We start from the raw sequence: 21,323 nt of genomic DNA, 5'->3' as shown, positions 1-21,323 counted from the left end.
CTTATATAGCTTTGGCACAAGGCAGGAATCTTTTGTCTCTCTGGGTCCACACCCCTCCTCCTAACTGGAAAAGCACCAGGTTTAAGATGGATTCCAGTATCAGGTGACATGGTCACATGTCCTGTGAGACCCCAAGCCTTCATTCTTCCTGGCCTGACTCACAGGAAGGCTTGCAAGTAAACAGAGCCATTTACAACCAGTTATCCTAGTTGTTGGAAGCCATCAAGATTCCAAACCCCCATAAATGGCCCACACTTTGCATAATTACAATAGGACCTCAAAGTTATATTTCATATTTCTAGTTTCAGATATAAGAATGATACATTTATACAAATAGGATGACCACACTCAGTAGATTATAAGCTTTTGTAATGATAACTTACAAGAGACCTTTTGCATGAAGCGTATTCCAGTTACATTATATTCACACTCATTAGCATATTTTCCTAAAATCATATGGAGTGCAACGTCACATACCCTTTGCCCAGTACAGAGGATGGAGTTTTTAGGGGTTGTGTTTGTCTCTTCCCAGGCCAGAGCATTTCTCCCAGAGTCTGAATTCCAATCTGTTCAATCTCTAGTGACAGACCTCAAGTTTCATGTAATCACAACAGCCCAAAATGGTATGAGGCTCCTAGGGCACATGGCTCTTATGTAGTACAACATGCAAGGCTGCACCTCAGGCCCCTCCAGATGTGGCTGGATTCAGTGTACTTGCCAAGCCATCTTCATTGGGGAACTGTAATCACGATACTATTGAGTTCTGATTTTGCTGAATTGGGACTGGATCCTCAATCATTTGTGCAGGCGTTCTCTTCCTGAACTCTCAATGACTCTGGTGTCAGATGAGTCTGCTCTAGGGTGGAGAGCCCACCTGGGGCCCCTCCAGATTGCGGGTCTTTGGTCCTTGTGGGAGCTCTCTTTTCATATCAATGTCAGAGAACTCAGGGCTATTCATCTTGCTTCTCAGGTTTTTCTACCTCATAACAGAGGGGAAAACCCATTTGTTCTTACAGATGAAGCAGTTCACCTGTAGGAATTTTTGCATAGCCCATTCAATCAACCTCAAGGCCTCTTACTTTCCACAGCTGCAGAATGAGCTAGCAGACCACCTGAGCAGGTCATTTTCTAGACACCACAAATAGTCTTTTTGCCTGGATGTAGCAAGATTAATTTTCCAGCAGTGGGTGACTCCCCAGATTGATCTATTTGCAAACAACTTTCTGCTCCCTGCAAGGCCACAGTCCAGGCTCAATCACAGATACCTTCCTGCTACTCTGGACAGAAAAGCGATGCTTTCCTCCTGATCCCACTCCTACAGAGTGCTATTAAAGATCAAGTAGAATCATGCCTGGTTTATATTAATAGCCCCAGCACTGGTTCCTCCACTCTACTCGACTTTCCAGTGACATCTCCAATCTCATTCCCATTGCACCTGGATCTGATTTCCCAAGATTGTGGTTGGCTACTCCACCTGAACCTGCAATCCCTTCACCTAATGGCCTAGAAGCTCCATTGCTAAATTTGAGAGAACAGTCTTGCTCGGAGCAAGTTTCCCAGGTCTTACTAAGAATTAGAAACCCCTCCAACAGGACGCCTCCTTGTCAAAATGGAAGTGGTTCTCTATCTGGGCTTGTCAAATCAGCATCTTGTTGATGCATTCGTCCATCCAACATATACTTGACTGTCTGTTGCACCTAAAACATCAAGGCTTAGCAGTTTCCTCTGCCAAGGTTCATTTGGCAGCAGTATCAGCTTTCCACCTTCGTATGTTTTTTCTAATGGTATAGCGATCAGATTCCTTAAAGGTCTGTAAAGGTTGTACCTTCAGTTAATGGAGCCCTTTCCTCCATGGGACTTGAACTTGGTCTGGACTTACGAGACCACCATATGAGCCTTTAGCAACATGCTCCTTACTACACCTTTCCTGGAAAGTGGTTTTCCTAATTGCTATCACATCTGCCAGAAGAGTCTCTGAACTGCATGCCCTCACTTCTGAACTATAGTATACAATCTTTTTTAAAGATAAGGTGTACTCACACCATCATCTTGAGTTTTTCCTCTGATTGTTTAAAATTTGAAACTACTTTAATCAGTTTACTTACCCGTTTTTTAATGCAAACCACGCACAAATAGGGACGAGCAGTGGCTACACGCTTTGGATGTTAAACAAGCACTGGTGTTCTACTTAGACAGGATCAAACTGTTTTGGTGATCCATCAAACTGTTCATGGCTATAGTGGATAGAATGAAAAGCCTTCCAATCTCCTCACTGAGAATTTAGTCATAAGTGACTTTCTGTATCAGCGCTTGTTATGATCTGGCAAATGTTTCACCAATAAACAAGCTGACTACTCACTCCACAAGATCGCACACATCCTCAACAGCATTCCTACCGCAGATCCCTTTCCAGGACATTTGTGAAGCAGCATCCTGGTCATCGGTGCACACTTTCTTCTCCTATTATACCACTACCCAGTACTCTAGAGATGATGCCAAATTTGGTGGAGCTGTACTACAATCTGTGGACTCCAATCCCTCCTCCTATATTATTTCTTGGGAATCACCAAGAGTGGAATGCACATGTGCAATCATGCAAAGAAACAATAGTTGCTAATCTTTCATAACTGTTCGAGATGTGTTGCACATGTCCATTCCACAACTTGCCCTCCTCTACATTGAGTTTCCAGAACAGAGGCTCTCAGGGTCAGCTGGGCCCTTTATACTAATGACACTGGTGTGCAGCAGCAGCAGCAGCAGAGGGTGCTCGAATCACCCCTATGGGTACCACTGAGGGAAAAAATTCTGGCAACTTTGCATGAGGTGCGCGCACACCCAAGACTGGAATGGACATTTGCAACACACCTGAAAGAAAAACAGTTAAAAAGATTAGTAAACCTTTTTTCCTTGTGGGCCTCCAGTGTTATCTTGACTGGATCCTGGGGTTCAAGAACAAGATCCATTGTTGGCGCAGCAAACTGCTGCTTTGTCCTCTCTGGGTGACTCTACTAGGCTGCTCCTCTCCCTCTGTGTCCCAGGACTTCAAAGCATATCAGGATCTCCTTAGGTGTATGGCTGCTACCATAGGCGGCCAGGCTGAATTTCTGCAGAAGAATACACAGAAACTACTGGATATTTTCCAACCATTGACTCCAGAGAGGGTAGCCCTTCCACTCAGTGAGGCTCTTTTGGTGCATGAAAAGGCTCTCTGGAATTCTACTACTTCGTTGCCTCCCAGAGAAGGGTACTTCATCCCTGTGCAGGGTTTGGAGGGTTTCTATTCCCACCCAACCCCTAGCTCTCTTGTGGTAACTGCAACTATTGACAGGGTGCCTAAGGACAAGAGTCCAAAAGAATGGATGTGATAGGAAGGAAGATTTATTATACTTCTCTGCAGATGTGCATTGCGAACCAGGAGGTGTTGCTCTCTAAATACGACTTTTTAATTGGGCGTCTATAAGTTTGCAGACAAGTTGCCAGAAAGCCTCTGGGGAAGAATTTAAGGTGTTCATTGCTGAAGGTTGTATGGTAGCCAGTACTTTGTTAGTCAGCGCTATAAGAGGCAGATGCCTTGTCCAGAGCTATGGCATCAGCGGTGACCTATGGGTGGAGGGTGGGGGATGGTTGTAAAATATGGTCATTTAACCCAATGTGCAGCAGACCATTGAGAACGTACCTTTCGATGGTCAGGTTTTGTTTTAAAAAAATACCGAGACCCTGCACTCTTTTAAGGATTCCCAAGCTACTTCATGTTCCTTGGGAGTTTATACTCCAGCTGTATAGACACTGCTATAACAGTCAGCAGCAACAGCACCACTACTGCTTGCAGCGTTTCTTCAGGCAGTCCTCCTGTCCTCTAAGGCAGTGGGACTACCCCAAAAGGGGGCATAGATCACAGAGGCAAAGGCCCTCTGGTTCCAAATTTAGCCAGTTGGCTCATCCTTTGCATTTTGAAAAACAACAGTTACATTACAATTATATTACAATATAGATAATGAATAAGGCTAAGATTTTGTCACTGATACTTTTAGTAAAAAGTCACGGCCAGGTCACGGGCAATAAAGAAAAATTCATGGAAGTCTGTGACTTGCCCATGATTTTTACTAAAAATATCTATGATAAAATGGGGAGCTCAGCGAAGGGGTCCGCAGTGGCTAGGCAGCTGCGGGGGTCGCTCGGAGCTCCTGGGGCCCTCACCGCCTGTGGCGGCCAGGAGCTGCGGGGTCCCCCTGCCACCGCAGGCTGAAGTCACAGAGGTTGCTGGAAGTCACAGATTCTGTGACTTCCGCGACCTCCCTGAAAAAATTGTAGCCCTAATAATGAACCATTTTTTGTTGACAGATCCACTATTTTCCTCTAGTAATGGACCAGTACTATTGTTCATTCACATAATACATTGTTAGGATTCTCCTGTTCCTAATTCACTTCTTCTCATTGTCCTTTACTGTACTGGCCATAGACTTCTCCTTGTGTCCTTTTGCTTCCTGTATCAATTCCTATATTCAGTACTATCAACTTCTGTGTGTGTGTGTGTGTGTGTGTGTGTGTGTGTGTGTTTTGATAGCTGCCTCCACTTCCCCTTTAAACCAGGTTGAATTTTTTTTCTTTAAACTTTTTCTTTTAGCCTTCTTTCTCAATTATGATTTTTGGTCATTTAGTACAACAGTCTTAAACAATTTCCAATTATCATTCATATTTTTTGGTTTAAATTTTTTCTCCCAGCTACTTGGCTCATAATTGTTTTCAGCTTTGTGAAATTGGCCTTTTTAAAGCACCAAGTATATCTATTATTAGTTTGGTCTTGATTATTTTTGTACGTAACTAATGTGATCAAGTCATGATCGCTCGTACCTATATTGCCACTAATTTTTAGTTCTGATATCAATTGCTCTTTATTCATCAAGATGATGTCTAATATAGAATTCCCCTGTGTTGGATGCAACACGTTTTGAGTTAGGAAAGTATCATCTGTAATATTTAGAAATTCCAAGGATGTTTTGTACTGGCAGCATGAGATTTATTATATATATTGTTCTGATTGAAGTCCCCCATGATAAGTGGTTAAGGAACTGGTCTTCCTATTTTCTAGTGCAGTGTTTCCCAACCAGTGTCTTTCAGCATGCTGCTGTGCCGTGGAATTTTGGAAAAGGCACGGGTCGGGTGGGGGGAATTCTAATTATTTTAATTAGTGTCAAAACCGAACTACAATTTGTGATGTTGCTCTTTGGGTGTACTTGCGCGAGGCAGACGCATCACACTATGCTCAAATGACCTTGTTGTTTGCGGGGTATCACATGGGAGCCATGTTTTCTTATCAACCGTTAAGTTACTGTGGTGAATTTTGAATTGAAGACTCAAAGCAGGACCAACACCAACTAAATCATCCCACCCAGGGCTTTGTCAAGCTGGGCCTTAAAAACCTCTAAGGATGGAGATTCCACCACCTCCCTAGGTAACCCATTCCAGTGCTTCACCACCCTCCTAGTGAAAAAGTTTTTCCTAATATCCAACCTAAACCTCCCTCACTGCAACTTGAGACCATTACTCCTTGTTTTGTCATCTGGTACCCCTGAGAAGAGTCTAGATCCATCCTCTTTGGAACCCCCCTTCAGGTAGTTGAAAGCAGCTATCAAATCCCCCCTCACTCTTGTCTTCTGCAGACTAAATAACTCCAGTTCCCTCAACCTCTCCTCGTAAGTCATGTGCCCCAGCCCCCTAATCATTTTCGTTACTCTCCACTGGACTCTTTCCAATTTGTCAACATCCCTTCTGTAGTGGGGGGCCCAAAACTGGACGCAATACTCCAGATTTGGCCTCACAAGTGCCGAATAGAGAGGAATAATCACTTCCCTCGATCTGCTGGCAATCCTCCCACTAATGCAGCCCAATATGCCATTGGCCTTCTTGGCAACAAGGGCACACTGCTGACTCATACCCAGCTTCTTGTCCACTGTAATCCCCAGGTCCTTTTTTGTAGAACTGCTGCTTAGCCAGTCGGTCCCCAGCCTGTAGCGGTGCATGGGATTCTTCCTTCCTGAGTGCAGGACTCTGCACTTGTCCTTGTTGAACCTCATCAGGTTTTTTTTGGCCCAATTCTCCAATTTGTCTAGGTCACTCTGGACCCTATCCTTACCCTCCAGCGTATCTACCTCTCCCCCCAGCTTAGTGTCATCTGCAAACTTGCTGAGGGTGCAATTAATCCCATCATCCAGATCATTAATAAAGATGTTGAACAAAACTGGCCCCAGGACCAACCCCTGGGGCACTCTGCTTGATACTGGCTGCCAACTAGACATCGAGCCATTGATCACTACTTATTGAGCTCAACAATCTAGCCAGCTTTCTATCCACCTTATAGTCCATTCATCCAATCCATACTACTTTAACTTGCTGGCAAGAGTACTGTGGGCGACCGTATCAAAAGCTTTGCTACAGTCAAGATATATCACGTCCACCGCTTTCCCCATATCCACAGAGCCAGTTATCTCATCATAGAAGGCAATCAGGTTGGTCAGGCATGACTTGCCCTTAGTGAATCTATGTTGACTGTTCCTGATCACCTTCCTCTCCTCCAACTGCTTCAAAATAGATTCCTTGAGGACCTGCTCCATGATTTTGCCAGGGACTAAAGTGAGGCTGACAGGTTTGTAGTTCCCCGGGTTCTCTTTCTTCCCTTTTTTAAATATGGGCACTATATTTGCCTTTTTCCAGTCATCCGGGACCTCCCCTGATCACCACAACTTTTCAAAGATAATGGCCAGTGGCTCTGCAATCATATCAGCCAACTCCCTCAGCACCCTTGGATGCCTTAGATCTGGACCCATGGACTTGTGCATGATACAGTGCTGGAAACAAGCTGCTTGGTTGCTGAACTTGTTGTGAAGCCAGAAAAACTTTGACTTTATGCAGACACATAAAATTTATCAGTATGCAAAGAAATGGTGAGAGTAATGTTAAGTGCAAATTCAGTCAATGAGATCGCAAAAGTTCCCCTTTCAGATAATGCGATATGTCGCCACATTGATGATATGTCAGCTGATATTGAGACTGTGCTCTAACAAAAAAACAAATCAAGGGAAAAATTTGCATTGCAGAGTGATGGATCAACAGATATCAGTGGTCATGCTCAACTCTTGGCTAACATCAAGTGCATTGATGTTGATAGTATAAGAGAATTTTTTATTCTGTAAACAACTGCCAGGTCACATGACGGGAGAGGAAATCTTCAGGATGACAGCGGCCTACCTTGAGGAGGGAGAACTACACTAGAAAAATTGTCTTAGGCTTGGTCTACACTTACCCCCCAAGTTGAAGTAAGGTACGCAAATTCAGCTACGTGAATAACGTAGCTGAATTCGACATACCTTACTTCGAACTTACCGCGGTTCAGACGCGGTCCACACGCGGCAGGCAGGCTCCCCGTCGACTCCGCGGTACTCCTCTTGTTGAGCTGGAGTACCGCAGTCGACGGGGATCACTTCCTGGTTCGATTTATCGCGTCCAGACCAGACGCGATAAATCGAACTTGGAACTTCGATCCCCAGCCGCCGAACTAGCGCGGCAGTGTAGACCAGCCCTAAGTGTTTTCACAGATGGGGCTGCCTCCATGACTGGCAAAGTGAAGGGGTTTTCAAGCAAGGTCAATGAACAAAACTAGATGTGCTGGTGGCCCACTGTTTCCTGTATCATGAAGCTCTTGTGGGCCAAAACACTGCCAGAAGAACTTTCTTTAATGCTAGATGGAGCAGTAAAGATAATGAACTTAATAAAATCACGGTCTTTTTAAAATGTTGCCTTTTGAGCAGAAAATCAGAGTTTACTTTTGTACACAGAAATCCACTGGTTTTCCCATGGAAAAGTTCTCGCTCATTTGTATGAGCTGAGAGACAAATTAAAACTGTTCTTAACTTTGGAGGAATCCACATATACAGACTTGATCTCTGATGTGGAATGGTGTGCAAAACTTGCTTATTTGGCTGATGTAGTCCACCACCACGTGAGCAGGAAAATGCAAGGTAGAAATGAGAATCTTCTCTCCTGCATGGATAAACTGCATGGGTTTAGATCTAAGTTAGCCCTCTGGTGGAAAATGTAGCTAAAGTCACAGTAGAAATGTTCCCCCCACAAACATGGCAGATCCTACTGGGAGTATTTTGGTCAATGTAATTTCTGAACATCTGAAAGGTCTGGAAGAAAAATTCAGGTCATATTTTTCTTCAGCCTATACAAAAGATTTGGACTGGATCTTGGAGTTCCTTTGCAATGGAAAATGCTAAGAATCTTACAAAAATGGCTCAAGAGCAACTTGCCAAATTAAGGATGGACTGCACTTTAACGTAAAGTTTGGTGACATGTCTTTGGACTCATTCTGGTTGATGGTGGCAGATCAATACCCAGTAATCTCACACCGTGCTATCTCCATTCTGTTGCTGTTTTCAACAATGTACCTGCTTAAGTTTTTTAAGCCTGCCTTACATCAAAAACAAAGAGAGCGTCTGAGATTGGTGGAGCAAGAGCTCCAAGTTGCATTGTTCACATTTCCTGCCAGGATTCAATGACTCTGTGCATCAAGGCAAGCTCAAATTTCTCATTAAAAGTAAGTTTTCTTTTAATAATTTTAGCACGCCCCACACACATTTTATTGAAGTGTACCTTAGACTGGAAAAGGTTGGGAAACACTGCTATAGTGTGATCTGGTGGTCTATAGCAGACACCAACTACTACCCCATCTTCTGCTTTATCTGTTAGGATATTGATCCTTAAGTGTTTATGATCATTTTCTTCTAAGTTGCCAATGACTTGGAAACAGGTAATGCCTTTTTGGACAAAGTGCCAGTCCATGTTTGCCCACTCCATGTTTCAATCTTGTGTGGAAACATGCTTTTCTAGATTAATTCAGAAAACTCTTTAAAGATAATTTCAAATCAGTAAAAACTAGGAAGCCAATTTATGGTTGACTATTCATTAGAGTGAAGTTTTAATCCTTGAGGATACGACCATAACTGAAATCTACTGGCAGGTAAAATTTTGTTCTTTTTAATTTGAAAAAACAAAGAAAAACTTTTACTTTGTTTTGCATTTTCTCATTAGATGGCCCCACTTCCTGGTTGAGGATTTATAATATAGAAGCTGGATCCTCTTTCTTCAGGAAAAGGGGATGGGCAGACTAGAAAAATGTGTCCAACTGAAGCCAAAATGTCTTTCTCCTGCCTCAGCTAGGAGGGGATCCAGACTCCATAGAAGCTGGCAGGGACTCATTTTGTTAGGAACTTAGGTTTGGCTTTGGCAGTGACTGGTAGGTGGGAAGGAGAATCAGAGAAATCCAGAGCTAGATTCTCCTATAAAATGCAGCAACAGATGAGAGATTCCTTTCAATATCAGTTGACTGTGCAGTTCTGAACTCCAACCCCCACTCTCCAGCCAAACAGGATCTGGCTGCTATGCATACTTGCCTACTGTGGGAAACGAAAAAGCTTGGAATTTTCATTTTGGCTGTTTCCTGAAACCTTGTCTTATATGTTCCTTTCTGACCTATGACCAGAAAAATTGACATAATTGTTTTAAACCTGGAAAATTCTCTATTCTCTTACTTTACTCCCGAAGCAGTGAGGCTCAAGAACTATCAACTTTTCTCCCTGACTAAAAAGGATCTAATGTTCTCTTCTGTTTATTGCTGCAGCACTGGATGTCCTGAGATTTTGAAGGGAGGCCTGAGAAATGGCACAAAAGCCTGTGGTTAGGCAGGTATTCTACTTTATGTCTGCATCTAGGAAGGTTAGCCACATAGTGTGTGAGAATGGAAAACACGGAGTAAAATATTTACATTTTATTTGCTGGAAGAGTCCTCAGTTGTTGTTGTCCCATTGAGAGAGAGAGAGAGATACATCTAGTCTTTTTTTTTTTTTTAGTTCACCGTGACGTAGACTGTCAATCTTAACTTCAGTTTTCTAGGTTTTGTTGGTATAACAGCCTCTAACAATTTTAAAACATTTTTGCATCTAAGCTAACACAGTACCAAATGGTTACATTAGACCTCTATTGCTCTATCTACAAAAACAAACAAACAAAAACATGAAATACAGAAACAGAAGAAACAGGAAGTTGGGGGTGTACCTCACTCTCCTCATCCTGAAAGAATGGGCAGTCATAAACTGTAACCTGATGTTATAGACCTCCTAGTGCTATACTGAAAATACGTTGTCTATTACATCTGAAGTGAGAGTAGTCAAAACTTCTCCTACAGCATTGACAGTATTCAGTTTATCCATATTCACAATAACCTGAACTGTCTCTCTTAAAACTACTTTTCGCATGATTTAATTTTTTTAACATAAAAATGAATATCTAGGTCTTGGTTTTACTAGGATCCTGTAGACATGCATTATTCACTTTTCTTTTTTTTTTCCCCTCCCTCCATTCAGATGCAGAGTTTGCAAGGTGGTACAGAAGCCATAGCCCATTTGGACCAGTTGGAAGCGGATTATTATGATCTACAGCTTCAGTTGTATGAAGTGCAGTTTGAGATTTTGAAGTATGAAGAGCTGCTGCTGACTGCACAACTTGAAAGCATCAAAAGACTAGTATCAGGTGCAGTACACATTTTATGTGCATAATCTTTGTTACCTAAGACAGTACTAGTACTAGAACTGTAAAACTTAGAATCAGCAATTTTAGCATTCTTTAAATAAGTAAAGATTTAGGACTTTGAACATAAGTACAATGAAAATCCGTTAGAATCTGCATCCGGGAGAAGGAGGTAAATTTTAAAATCTTTATGTATTGCTTTGTCTCCTTAACTTCAGTTGGAATCACATACCTAACATCTTATGCAATATTTGGAAAAATTAGGGCTAGAAAGGAAGGAATTTTTTTATAAATGTTCTTGTGTACTGCAGGTTTGGTTAACTTACAGGAGTTGTTGCTCTCAAAATTTCTGAAATAAGTGTTTAAGTGTAGCAAGTGGCTGTCAAGGAGGCGTCATGCAAATCAGAATCCTCTAGCTGAGGTTTTGATACATTTTGAAGCATTTATGTTGCCCATGTAACAGAGTTTAGATCAGGGATACGCAAGCTGTGGCCCCTAGACCTGATATAGCTCACAAATCATTTAAAACCAACTCATAGAGATGGTGCAGGGAAATTTAGTGTGTTTGTGTCCAGCCTGGTTTCCTGGGTTTTCTTATGCTTATACTTTTACTCAGATGTTACCTTTCTATGCTGGCTCAGTGCTAAAGGACTTGTGGAGGAAGTGTTCATCAGAAAAGTCACTCTAGAGCAGAAATTTCAAATGTGCTCATATTGTGAGTTACATCTTGAGAGACAGCACCTCATGGCACCTTTCCCCCCATTTACAGTAGTGTGGACTGCCTCTTCTCACATGTGTGATCCTATAACATCCTTATGGCAATTATTGTAATTGAACCCATAGAGAAAGAGAGCTTAATACATTTTTAGCTGTCTTTTAATGAAATTTAGCAGTCAGCCTAGCCAGCTCTCTGTAGGCCATGAGTAAGTGCTCAATAGATAACTCTTTGTTCACAGACTGATTTAGGATATGATTCTAGTTTTGATCCTGATGTCACTGCATAGTTTACTTTCATGCAGCCAGAAGGGAACCTATCTAGTAAGAGAGACAAAGGAGGAAGAAGTAGTTAACTCAGTTTTCTTTGAATTAATATTAGCAAAACTATAATGTTATGTTGACTTTTATGTCTGGAAGGTTCACTGAGTAATTTGAAGGACCTCTGAGTTGAGGTACAGTGTCACCAGTACTTAAATTCAGTTTGGGTATTGAGATTATTCCACTATTACTAACTTTTCTATTAAAAGAATAGTGGACCTGCTGTAAAAGTAGTATATATCACTTTTTGGTCATGGTACACTTAAGCAAACTTTCAGATGATTACTGAATCAAAAAAATTCTTCATAGCTCACTCTTAAGTTTTAAAAATATTCTTATTTCACAATATTACACTTTTATATTAAGCCTTTATCCAAAAAAGCTTAAAGGGTTTGACAGAATTTATTGAACTCAACAGTCTGTGTTAGGAGTTAGCGTTTTTAAATAATGTACAGCAATACTACACACAAGTTAGGACAGAATACTGAAAGAATACTGGTTCAGTTGAAATTATGGGGGAGTTTTAGTTAGGCAGAATGAAACTACCTATTTGGAATTTATCCAGCAGAACTAGTGCAGTTACTCTTGTGAAAAATACCATAGGATTTTTAAATAGTCACGTGTGGTCACGACCATCCTGCATCTCCTCTGAAACATGGCATCTCTCAAAGTACAGTGGCCTCTAACACACATGATTTACTACTGACTCAGAGAGAAAATTGCTACACCTCTACCCCGATATAACGTGACCCGATATAACACAAATTCGGATATAACGCGGTAAAGCAGCGCTCCGGGGGGGGCGGGGCTGTGCACTCCGGCGGATCAAAGCAAGTTCGATATAACGTGGTTTCACCTATAACGCGGTAAGATTTTTTGGCTCCCGAGGACAGCGTTATATCGGGATAGAGGTGTATTTATTGAATCATCAATCCTACTTCCTTTAAAGTACAGTTATGGTCAGAAAAGTAGCATTCTTCTTATGGAACAGATCTGTACTACGTACATTTTAGTAACCATTGTAAGCTGGAACTACTTTTTACTCCTGGTAGCTACATTCACTCTGTAGTGCCATGAGAAGGCAATTGGATTCTGTTCTGATTTCTGCAGCATCGGCAGAATTGACTAAATTCTGGCTGAGAATCTTCTTTTGATAATGCTAAAGCCAGAAAAAACACAACTTTACTTCAAAATCCTAGTTTGAATGTCCAGGTTGGTAGTTAGGGAGGGGAAAAAACATTGTTTTACTTGTAAATGGAACACAGTTGCTCTGGTAGCTATTGAGACAGTAAACAGGGAATCCCATGATGATGGCTTTTAGAGTTACCAACAGAAGATCTGTACTTGAATTCACATTCTGTAAATTAAGGCTTTTAAAGGGACAACATACCCAAACAGGCCAACTTCATCTCTGCTGAGGGATTTGTGGTGGATGGAATGTCATCAACAGATAATGTGAGAGTTGGCTGCTAGCTTAGTATTTTAATTTATTTGGCAAGTCTGAATGTTGGGGGACTAAACAGAAAAGGAATTATTTTAATTTGCATATTTTTCATGTTCCAGGTTATAAGAGAGGTTCAGTACTTACCAACCTCACAGACATGTTTTAAAGGCCAAAAAGAATAGTTTGTGTTTTTCTGATGAAAGACACAATAGAATTGAAAGGGGACCTGCAAATGTACAAATATTTTAAAGAAAACTCTTGCATGTCCCAGTTTTAGCATTGAAATGCTTGTTAAAGATGTAATTGAGCAGGGTGGATTTGATTTAAATCACTAGTCAGGAAGACTAGATTTAATCATGGATTTCTACATAAAAGTGCATTCTTGTTGGTTGTTATAACCTTAATACACATTCTTCACAACTCAGAGATAGATGTAGGTTTCATTAAGGTACACACTATACATTTTTAAGTGATTTATTTTGAAAACTTTTCAGATTAGTTTTACAGCTGTATCAGAAAATGAATGATTGTTTGGGTATTTCATTTACCAAAGGTAATTGAAGCAGATATTTCTGAAGTCATTTGGGAGGTGAACTATCTCCAAATCAACAAGTTAATCATTAATATTTGGAAGATTTTCTTGCCATGCTCTATTAGGAGGAGAACATCACCAGACAGACATTTAAATTGTTTTATTTAACTAAAACAACAACGTTATGTGTTCTGGATTTTTTTCTTCAACAACAAACATTTAATAAATATTTTAACAAAACAAGCATATGAATTTTTGAATTTAGTTAAACAGTCAGGTTTTTTAAAATAAGGTTAGTTTTTGTTAAAATTGTTTTTAACTAAAATAGTTAAATGAAATATTAAAAAAAAAAATTAAATTGACTGTGTCAGCCAGGTCAACATGAGAAACTTAAAATATTGGCTTCTGCAGCTAACTCAGTCATCTTCACCTTTGTTTTCCTGTTTGTTCATAATCTGGAAAAGAAAAACAATCTTTCCTGCTTTTTCATGTCCCAAATGATTTCTCAATTTGAAATGAATTCGTCCAAAGGAAGACAATATTCTTTCTACACTGGCAGAAGAAGCTACTAGTGTTAAAAGTGAGATTATCACTTCAACAGTCTCTGAATCCAAGTGCTTAAGTGACTTCCACCAGTTCACTGGTGTGACTTTCTTTAAAACAGCAGCAGCAAACATATATTTCTTGAAAGTATATTTTCTTATATTTCCCTTAGCTCTGAAGTTTATTATAGTTGGCGTTATGGAGGGATGATTGCTGGATGTCCATGTCATAGCCAACTCTTCTTCTTCAGTAGTTAAGGTTTGACCCTGGTACGGAGAATTGAGTATTGAGAATATTTGCAAGAAAATGAGCTGGAGATAGTGCTTGTCCCATTTGTTTTTTAGTGCTTGTAATTTAACTCTGTCATTGCATATTTCTCTCTTTAAGATCTCACTCAGTTCCTTCCAAATTTCAACAGCATCAGCAATAAAACAGCTATTTCCCTGCATTTTGTTCAAGGCTACAGAAATAGGCTTCAGGGTACTCAGCATGTGTTCAACATTTCTCTTAAGCCCAATGTTGAGAACTTTGGCTGTGACAGTGCCATCTATTTTTTCACAATTTTGTTCACAAACTGTCATCAGATTAGGCCAATTCTTGTTATAGTGCTCAAAACAGTCCACTACTGAGTTCCATCGCACATCTTGTGGGAGAGTTAGCTTGGTTCTTCTCACTTTTTTCAGAGCAGCTACTGCAAAGTGGTTGTTACAGAAGTATTTTGCAATTTCAACAACATTAGCCTTTATTTCTGGAACACTGAAGTCTTTGGCTAGGAGGTGCATCAAATGAGCACTGCAACCGTATGTTATTAGCTTGGGACTCTCTTCTAAATAATTTCTTCTCATCTTGGATACATTTGCAGCATTGTCTGTGACCAAGCTGTGTACTAGACATTTGATTTTTTTAATAGCTTTTACTGCTACTTCTTGTAAGTTTTCTGCTGGGTGTGCATTTCCTGATGTATCAATTGTTTCTGTAAGGAAGACATTTCCTTCTTCTGTTGTCACACAGGCACATACAGCAGGATGATTGTGGACATTGCTCCACCCATCAAGACTCAGGTTAGAAATTTTACCCTCTAGACCTTTTGCACACTGCTCAGTTTCTCTTTCATACACTTTATCCAGCAATTTGCCTGCAACATCTGCTCTGTTATGATTCTATGAAACTCCTGGAACCCCATAAGATTGGGTCCCTAATCCATGAACTATTAGAACTCATTTACAAAACTTTTCTTAAACATTACATGAATATATTGTCTCATACTATAGAATTAGAATTTATAATCCCTATTCCATGATGAGATATCTTTGAGCTATAATGTATCTTATTTAAAACTATCTTTAGATAGGTTTTTTCCTCAAAAAGCATTTTACCAAAAAACAAACAAAACAAACCATTTTTAAATTTTTTTTTTTTAAATCATTGATTTTTATCCACTCTGTAATTGAGTCTGTCAGTTCATTTGTAAAATCCTGTTTTATGACTCTGCCTCTTTTTAGAATGAAACCTGCACACAGATTCTCTCTTTGATAGCTGCTTAAGAAAATACAGTTTTAGGTGATTCAAACATGAAATTTTGCAGGCTGATTTTTCATAAAGTGATCCAGTGACATGTATGGATAAATTTTTTTTGTTGAATTTTTTTTTTTCTAAGTGAGTGCTAGGTTCAGTGACTAGTGTGGTGGTTTTTGTACATTGTTTTAATTTTAGAGTTATGAAGTTCTGTCCTTACTTGCTAGAATCACTTTCTTCTTCTGAGTTGCTGTTTGTTAGCGGGGGGATATAGTCAGCACCAGGAGGCAGAAGATGCTTCATGCATATAACACAGTAAATGGCTACTGCTTTTAAGATGGGTAGCCTCATAGAACGGAGGAGGGAAGCCCTTGCCCCAGAAGAATCCTACAGCTGGGTAGGAGGAAGTTAGTTGTATGCAACCAGAGTAGCAGCTTTCCTGAGAGGTGGCTGACTGCAGGAGAAATAAGAAGCGTGTTTCTAGGTGCTCAGGGCTGAGCAACTGGCAGTAAGGTCAGTGCTAAATGTTCACTGTCCTTCCTGTTTGAGCCACCAGCATTGAACTCCACTCCTGGTAGCTTCCTTTGATCTGCCTGCAGCAGAGGATATAGAGGGGTTTAGAAGGCCTTTGTGTCTCCCTTACCCAAGCATTCACAGTGAAGGATTCATCACCTTTATTTATTTATTCCCCCCCCCCCCCTTGATAAGAGATTAGAGATCAAATGTTAACAATTACTCATTACAGCATTTGAATTCATTAGTGCTCCATTGTAGGCAAGAGAGACTATAGTGTGAAATACAAATTTAAAAATGATAGGTTGTGATAAAACTTTTGATAATGTCATTGTCCTCTCAAGTGTGGTGTCTTCAAGGTAAGCCTAGCAGAGGTACTCACCCTGCCTCCAGTGAGCAGAAGCCGTGACTAGGAGCCTAGAAACCTTCTGATGGGCGAAATCTTGGGATCATCATGTTGTCTAATTTCTCTTTCATGGTGTGTATATATATGAGATATCTGAAGAAGAGTCACACAACAGAAACCCTAGGAAGTGGCCATATAGCTTGAACTTTACAGTGGAGATCACATGAGATGACTGTGCAGCATAAACTCTTCCCTCATGTTAGTTAAGTTCAAACGCTGTCAGGGGCGTAGTGTTGTGGTGACATGGGGTTATGTTTCCTTCACAAATTCATGCTTACAGTTATTGTTTCTTAGAATGGTGTGTGAGCCAATAAAAATAACAGATACATAATTGATGTGGCTTTTTATGTTTTAGCTAAACTGTAGCGCCTTAGGAGGTTGTGCCCCTTTAACACGTTGGCATTCAACTGTTATTTTTGTCAAGACCAGCTCTTCCTGCGCATTGTCTAATTCAAGGTTCAATGTTAAACAAAAAAACAGAACCCACCAACTTAGTGTTTTATGTCAATCACATACACTGATTTGACTTCTTTTATTGCTGACATTTTAAACAGAGAAGAGAGATGAAGTGGTATATTACGATACTTATGAAAGTATGGAAGCCATGCTTGAAAAAGAAGATATGGCGACATCTATACACTTACAAAGAGAGGAGCTGCAGAAGTTGCAACAGAAAATCCGCCAGCTGGAAGCAAGGCGTGGACGCATTTCAGCCAAGAAAGCTTACCTCAGAAATAAAAAGGTAATATTAAATTGTACAATTCTTCTCTAACAGAGACTTCCCCTTTTTAGTAAAACCACAGAGGCATCCAGTCTTGGATGGGAGTCCACACAGGGAGACTCAACACCCAATAAACTGGGTCTCTTCAGGAACAGTAGCTGCACATAAGTGTTCTGGGATAAGGGATATAAGATGCCAAGTTTTTGATGCTCCTTAAAACTCTGGAGGTATCCGTTTTAGTTCCACAGTGAAGGCTGAAGAGTTTTGCAACAGTTCAACCTCGTTCTGTACCCCACAATTACAACACTTTGAGCACATAATTCATTTTAGATAATTTATAAATCAGTCTGTTAAAAATGGGTCCTTTAATACTTTTTTTGGTCTCAGGTAATCTTAATAATGGAAAAACAGACTCTTCAGACTTCCAATATAATCAAAATGTCCTGAAACCTTGTTTTTGAGGAAGTTTTTGTTAGAGTTAAAGATATTTATTTATTCGTTTGTTTATTTTGGTAGCTGCTTCTGTTCTTCACAACTGAAAGTTTCTCCTTTAGTAGAGGCTAATGTTCTTCTACAGAGAATTCCACCAAGAATTGTCCTCTTTCAAAATAGCTGTTATTCCCAATTCAGTGGAATATAGTCTGCCCACAATTGAGATGCCCTTCTCAAAATGGCTTCCATCTCTGATTGTTCCCAGTTGGATGGAGACCACAAGCTGCCCTTAGCAAAGATGGCCACTGTCTTCATTCACCTGCTGCTCAGTCATCTTCTCTGCTTTGATAGGGGCCACTATCTTTCCTTTGGGCAGCTTGGTTTCAGTCCCCTTAGAAGTGTGGAAATTCACAATTTAGAGCACTGAAATAACTTTAACTCTGCCCTGTAGTGACACCATGCAATGTTACAATTAGGGCATTTCAGGGTTTCGGTTCCCAGATTAGATTAAATTGACTTTTAAAGAAAAATTAGGTTTTTTTCCCCCAATTAAAAAAAAGTCAAAAGACTTGAGTAGAGAAGCAACAATTTTCCATGGAACTTTAATTTGTAATCAGTATGTGAAGAGATTTAAGTTACGGTATGGATTATCTCTTTAATATTAATGATCTGTCTTGAAAGATTAACGGTTGTGATTCGTACGCAGAATTGTTGCAAATATGGATTACATTTTCAAGTCATATGTTAAATTTTGGTAAACGCACATTCATTCATTTCTCTGAATGACTTGTTTGTAGTTCCCTTAAAGCCCATGCAATTATATGAACATGCATTATTTATGAGTGAATATATTATTGAAAGTAAAACATCACAGTACTAGAGATAGTCTTGAGTTTTTTCATCCATTGCTGTGTACTAAATTTGAAAACCAGCTGAAGAGTTAATACAGTCACCAAGCAGTTATCTTTATACTTTATACTAGCTAACTTCTTCTTTTTTTTTTTTTTTGGTACTGTCTGCTTTTCAGTCACCACTATCTTACCTGGAGTGGCTCCTGGGTAGCAGCGGCACGCACCGGGGCCAGTGCAGGTCCCACTCCGGCACTGCGGCCCCTGGGGAAGAGGGAGCAGAGGGCTCCGCGCATTGCCCTCGCCTGTGGGTACCTCCTCCAAAGCGCCCATTGGCCGTGGTTCCCTGTTCCCTGCCAATGGGAGTTGCGGGGGATGGTGCCTACAGGCAAGGGGAGCACACTCAGCCCTCCGCCCCCTCTCCCCCAGGGGCCGCAGGGACGTGGTGCCGGACACTTCTGGGAACAGTGCGGGGCCTGCGGCGCCATGGAGGTTGCAATTCCGTGGGCCGGATCCAGCCTGCAGGCCATAGTTTGCCCACCCCTGCCTTAGAGCCTATGCAGATGCTGCCCCTCCCCCCCAAACTACAGAAAACAAGTTGTATGTTAGATGGCATATGCCACAGGCTTCCCCTAAGAAAGGGAAGACTTCCAAAAAGAGGAGTGCAGACTTTCACCTTAAGGAGACAGCTCTGAAAAGGTCCAGGTCCCAGGGAGATCTACGGTCTCTGAAACCTCAACCACAAAGGAGAGAGACATCTCCAATAGGACCTTGGTACCCTCTACCAGCCAGGAGGGCAAGCATGGACACTCGGGGCTGGTGATCTCGAGTTCACCCAGCTGTTGGTACCTGTGTGTTCAGCCCAGCCATTGGTACCCATGCATGCAGCATTCTTGGCACCAAGCAAGCAATGGTGCCACCCACCATTGGCTTTGGCTACTATGTCGGTACCGATGCCCTACTTGATAGCACAGGAATTAAGGTATACTAAGGACCTCTCAATAACAACCAGAGTCCCCACTCCTCATGGGTACTGATCATCTCTTGGTACTGAGACCCTGATCTACAGACTACTGTCTTCCAGTACTGCAGGATTCTCCATCACTTTTGGTGGGTGCTCTCTCTTTGGATCAGATGGAGGAGGAGAAGATACTTTCAGTTGGTCTCCTCTATTTCTGTTCAGGTCTCTTCATCATCCCATTCTCTGAAAGATGTAAGGAAAATTGGGGTCATTATCAAGGTGGCCCCTCAGGCCACTCCCACTTCCGTATGCCCTCTCTCCCCCAATGTCCATACTTGGATCTCTGGGCTGCCTATCAACAATTTGCCAGACCACTGGTACTCTTCATAGGAAGGCCAGAGTTGTACAGCCCTCTCCTCCCCAGCCAGCTCTCCCATAGCAGATGTTTGAGGTTCAGGAAGCTAGGGTAGATAAGGTCCTCAAACACCTGGTTATGCCTCTGCCACCATCCATGGCTGATGATTTTTGACAATTTCAAGACCTCATAAAGAAGGTAGCTGACAAATTCCTCTTGAAGAGATCAGTGAGTCACAGCACAAACTGTTGGATATCTTGTAGTCAGTAACCCCTCCAGGGTGGCGTTACCCATCACTGAGGCACTTGTAGATCTGGCTAAGACTGGTGGCAGACACTTGCCGCTGTTCCACCCATGTGGAAATAGGCAGATAAGAAGTATTATGTTCCCCCTATGGTTTCTGACTTCTTGTTCTCCCATCCGCCACCTAACTCCCAGATGGTGGATGTGGTAAATAAGTGGAGCAGGGAGCACTTCTCTAGGTCTACCCCATATAATAAGGACCAGAAAAGGCAGGATCTCTTTGGGTGAAAGGCCTCTTTGTCAGCAACCCTGCATTTCAGGATCGCGAATTGTCAGGTGGTCATGGCCAAATATAATTTTACACATTATAACAGATTCACAGTTTTTATTGAACTTCTGCCACAAGAACATAGGGAGCAATTCCAGTCCATCATCTGAGGGCCACTTGGTGGCCATAACTGCCTGTCAAGCATGTTGGTGTGCTGCAGACACTGCTGCCAGGTCCATCTCCACAGCTGTGGTTATGAGCAGGGCATCATGGCTCCATATAATGGGGTTTCTGAGCAAAGTGCAGACCGCTGTGGGGGGGATCTTGCCTTCGGTTGTAAACTGTTCTTGGAAACCACGGGTGACTCCTTGTGCACGCTAAAGGACTCTAGGGCTGTTTTGTGATCCCTGGATATACATACACCTACAAATAAGAAAAAGTTTGTTATCTACTAAACTGCCCAGAGATCACATCCCATTCAGTGTTCAAGGTTCCATAGATCCACCATACCTCCCGCTAGAAAGAGACGTAGATTTCAGAGAAAGAGGGCCGCATGATCATCCTCCACGATGACCCAGCCATCTTGAAGCAACAGTTTTAATGGATTAGTTGATGGTTCAAATCCTCCTGCACGTCTGGATTTACAGCTGCGCCCATGAGCCCACCTTCCCCCTTTTGGAGATCACCTTGCCTATTTCCAACATGCTTGGCGGTGGGTCACTACAGACAAGTGGGTCATAGAGGTCATAACATCGAGTTATACCATCCATTTTACATCATTCTCTCCACTTCATCCCCCATCCCTATCATTCAGGGACCCCTCTCTGAGTTTTTATTGAGACAAGAAGTGAACTCTCTCCTTCGATTAGGAGCAACATAGCTGGTTCCTCTGCCTCACAAGGGCAACAATGTTCCCTTTAATT

General features: G+C 41.5%; 1 protein-coding gene across 1 annotated transcript in view; it reads left to right on the top strand.

The window, feature by feature from the left end:
• The window catches only part of JMY (junction mediating and regulatory protein, p53 cofactor), a 142,051-nt gene that overhangs the window by 80,560 nt on the left and 40,168 nt on the right, over positions 1–21,323 (top strand). Inside the window, exons 5-6 of the mRNA XM_026649129.2 lie at positions 10,422–10,587; positions 17,127–17,314. Coding sequence (XP_026504914.1) covers positions 10,422–10,587; positions 17,127–17,314 — 354 coding nt within the window. The remainder of the gene's footprint in view (positions 1–10,421; positions 10,588–17,126; positions 17,315–21,323) is intronic.

Source organism: Terrapene carolina, unplaced genomic scaffold, assembly GCF_002925995.2.
Source record: "Terrapene carolina triunguis isolate 2854851 unplaced genomic scaffold, T_m_triunguis-2.0 Scaffold69, whole genome shotgun sequence".
Lineage (NCBI taxonomy): Eukaryota > Metazoa > Chordata > Testudines > Emydidae > Terrapene > Terrapene triunguis.
The sequence above is the reverse complement of the archived record's forward strand: the minus strand, read 5'-3'. Positions and strand labels throughout refer to the sequence as shown.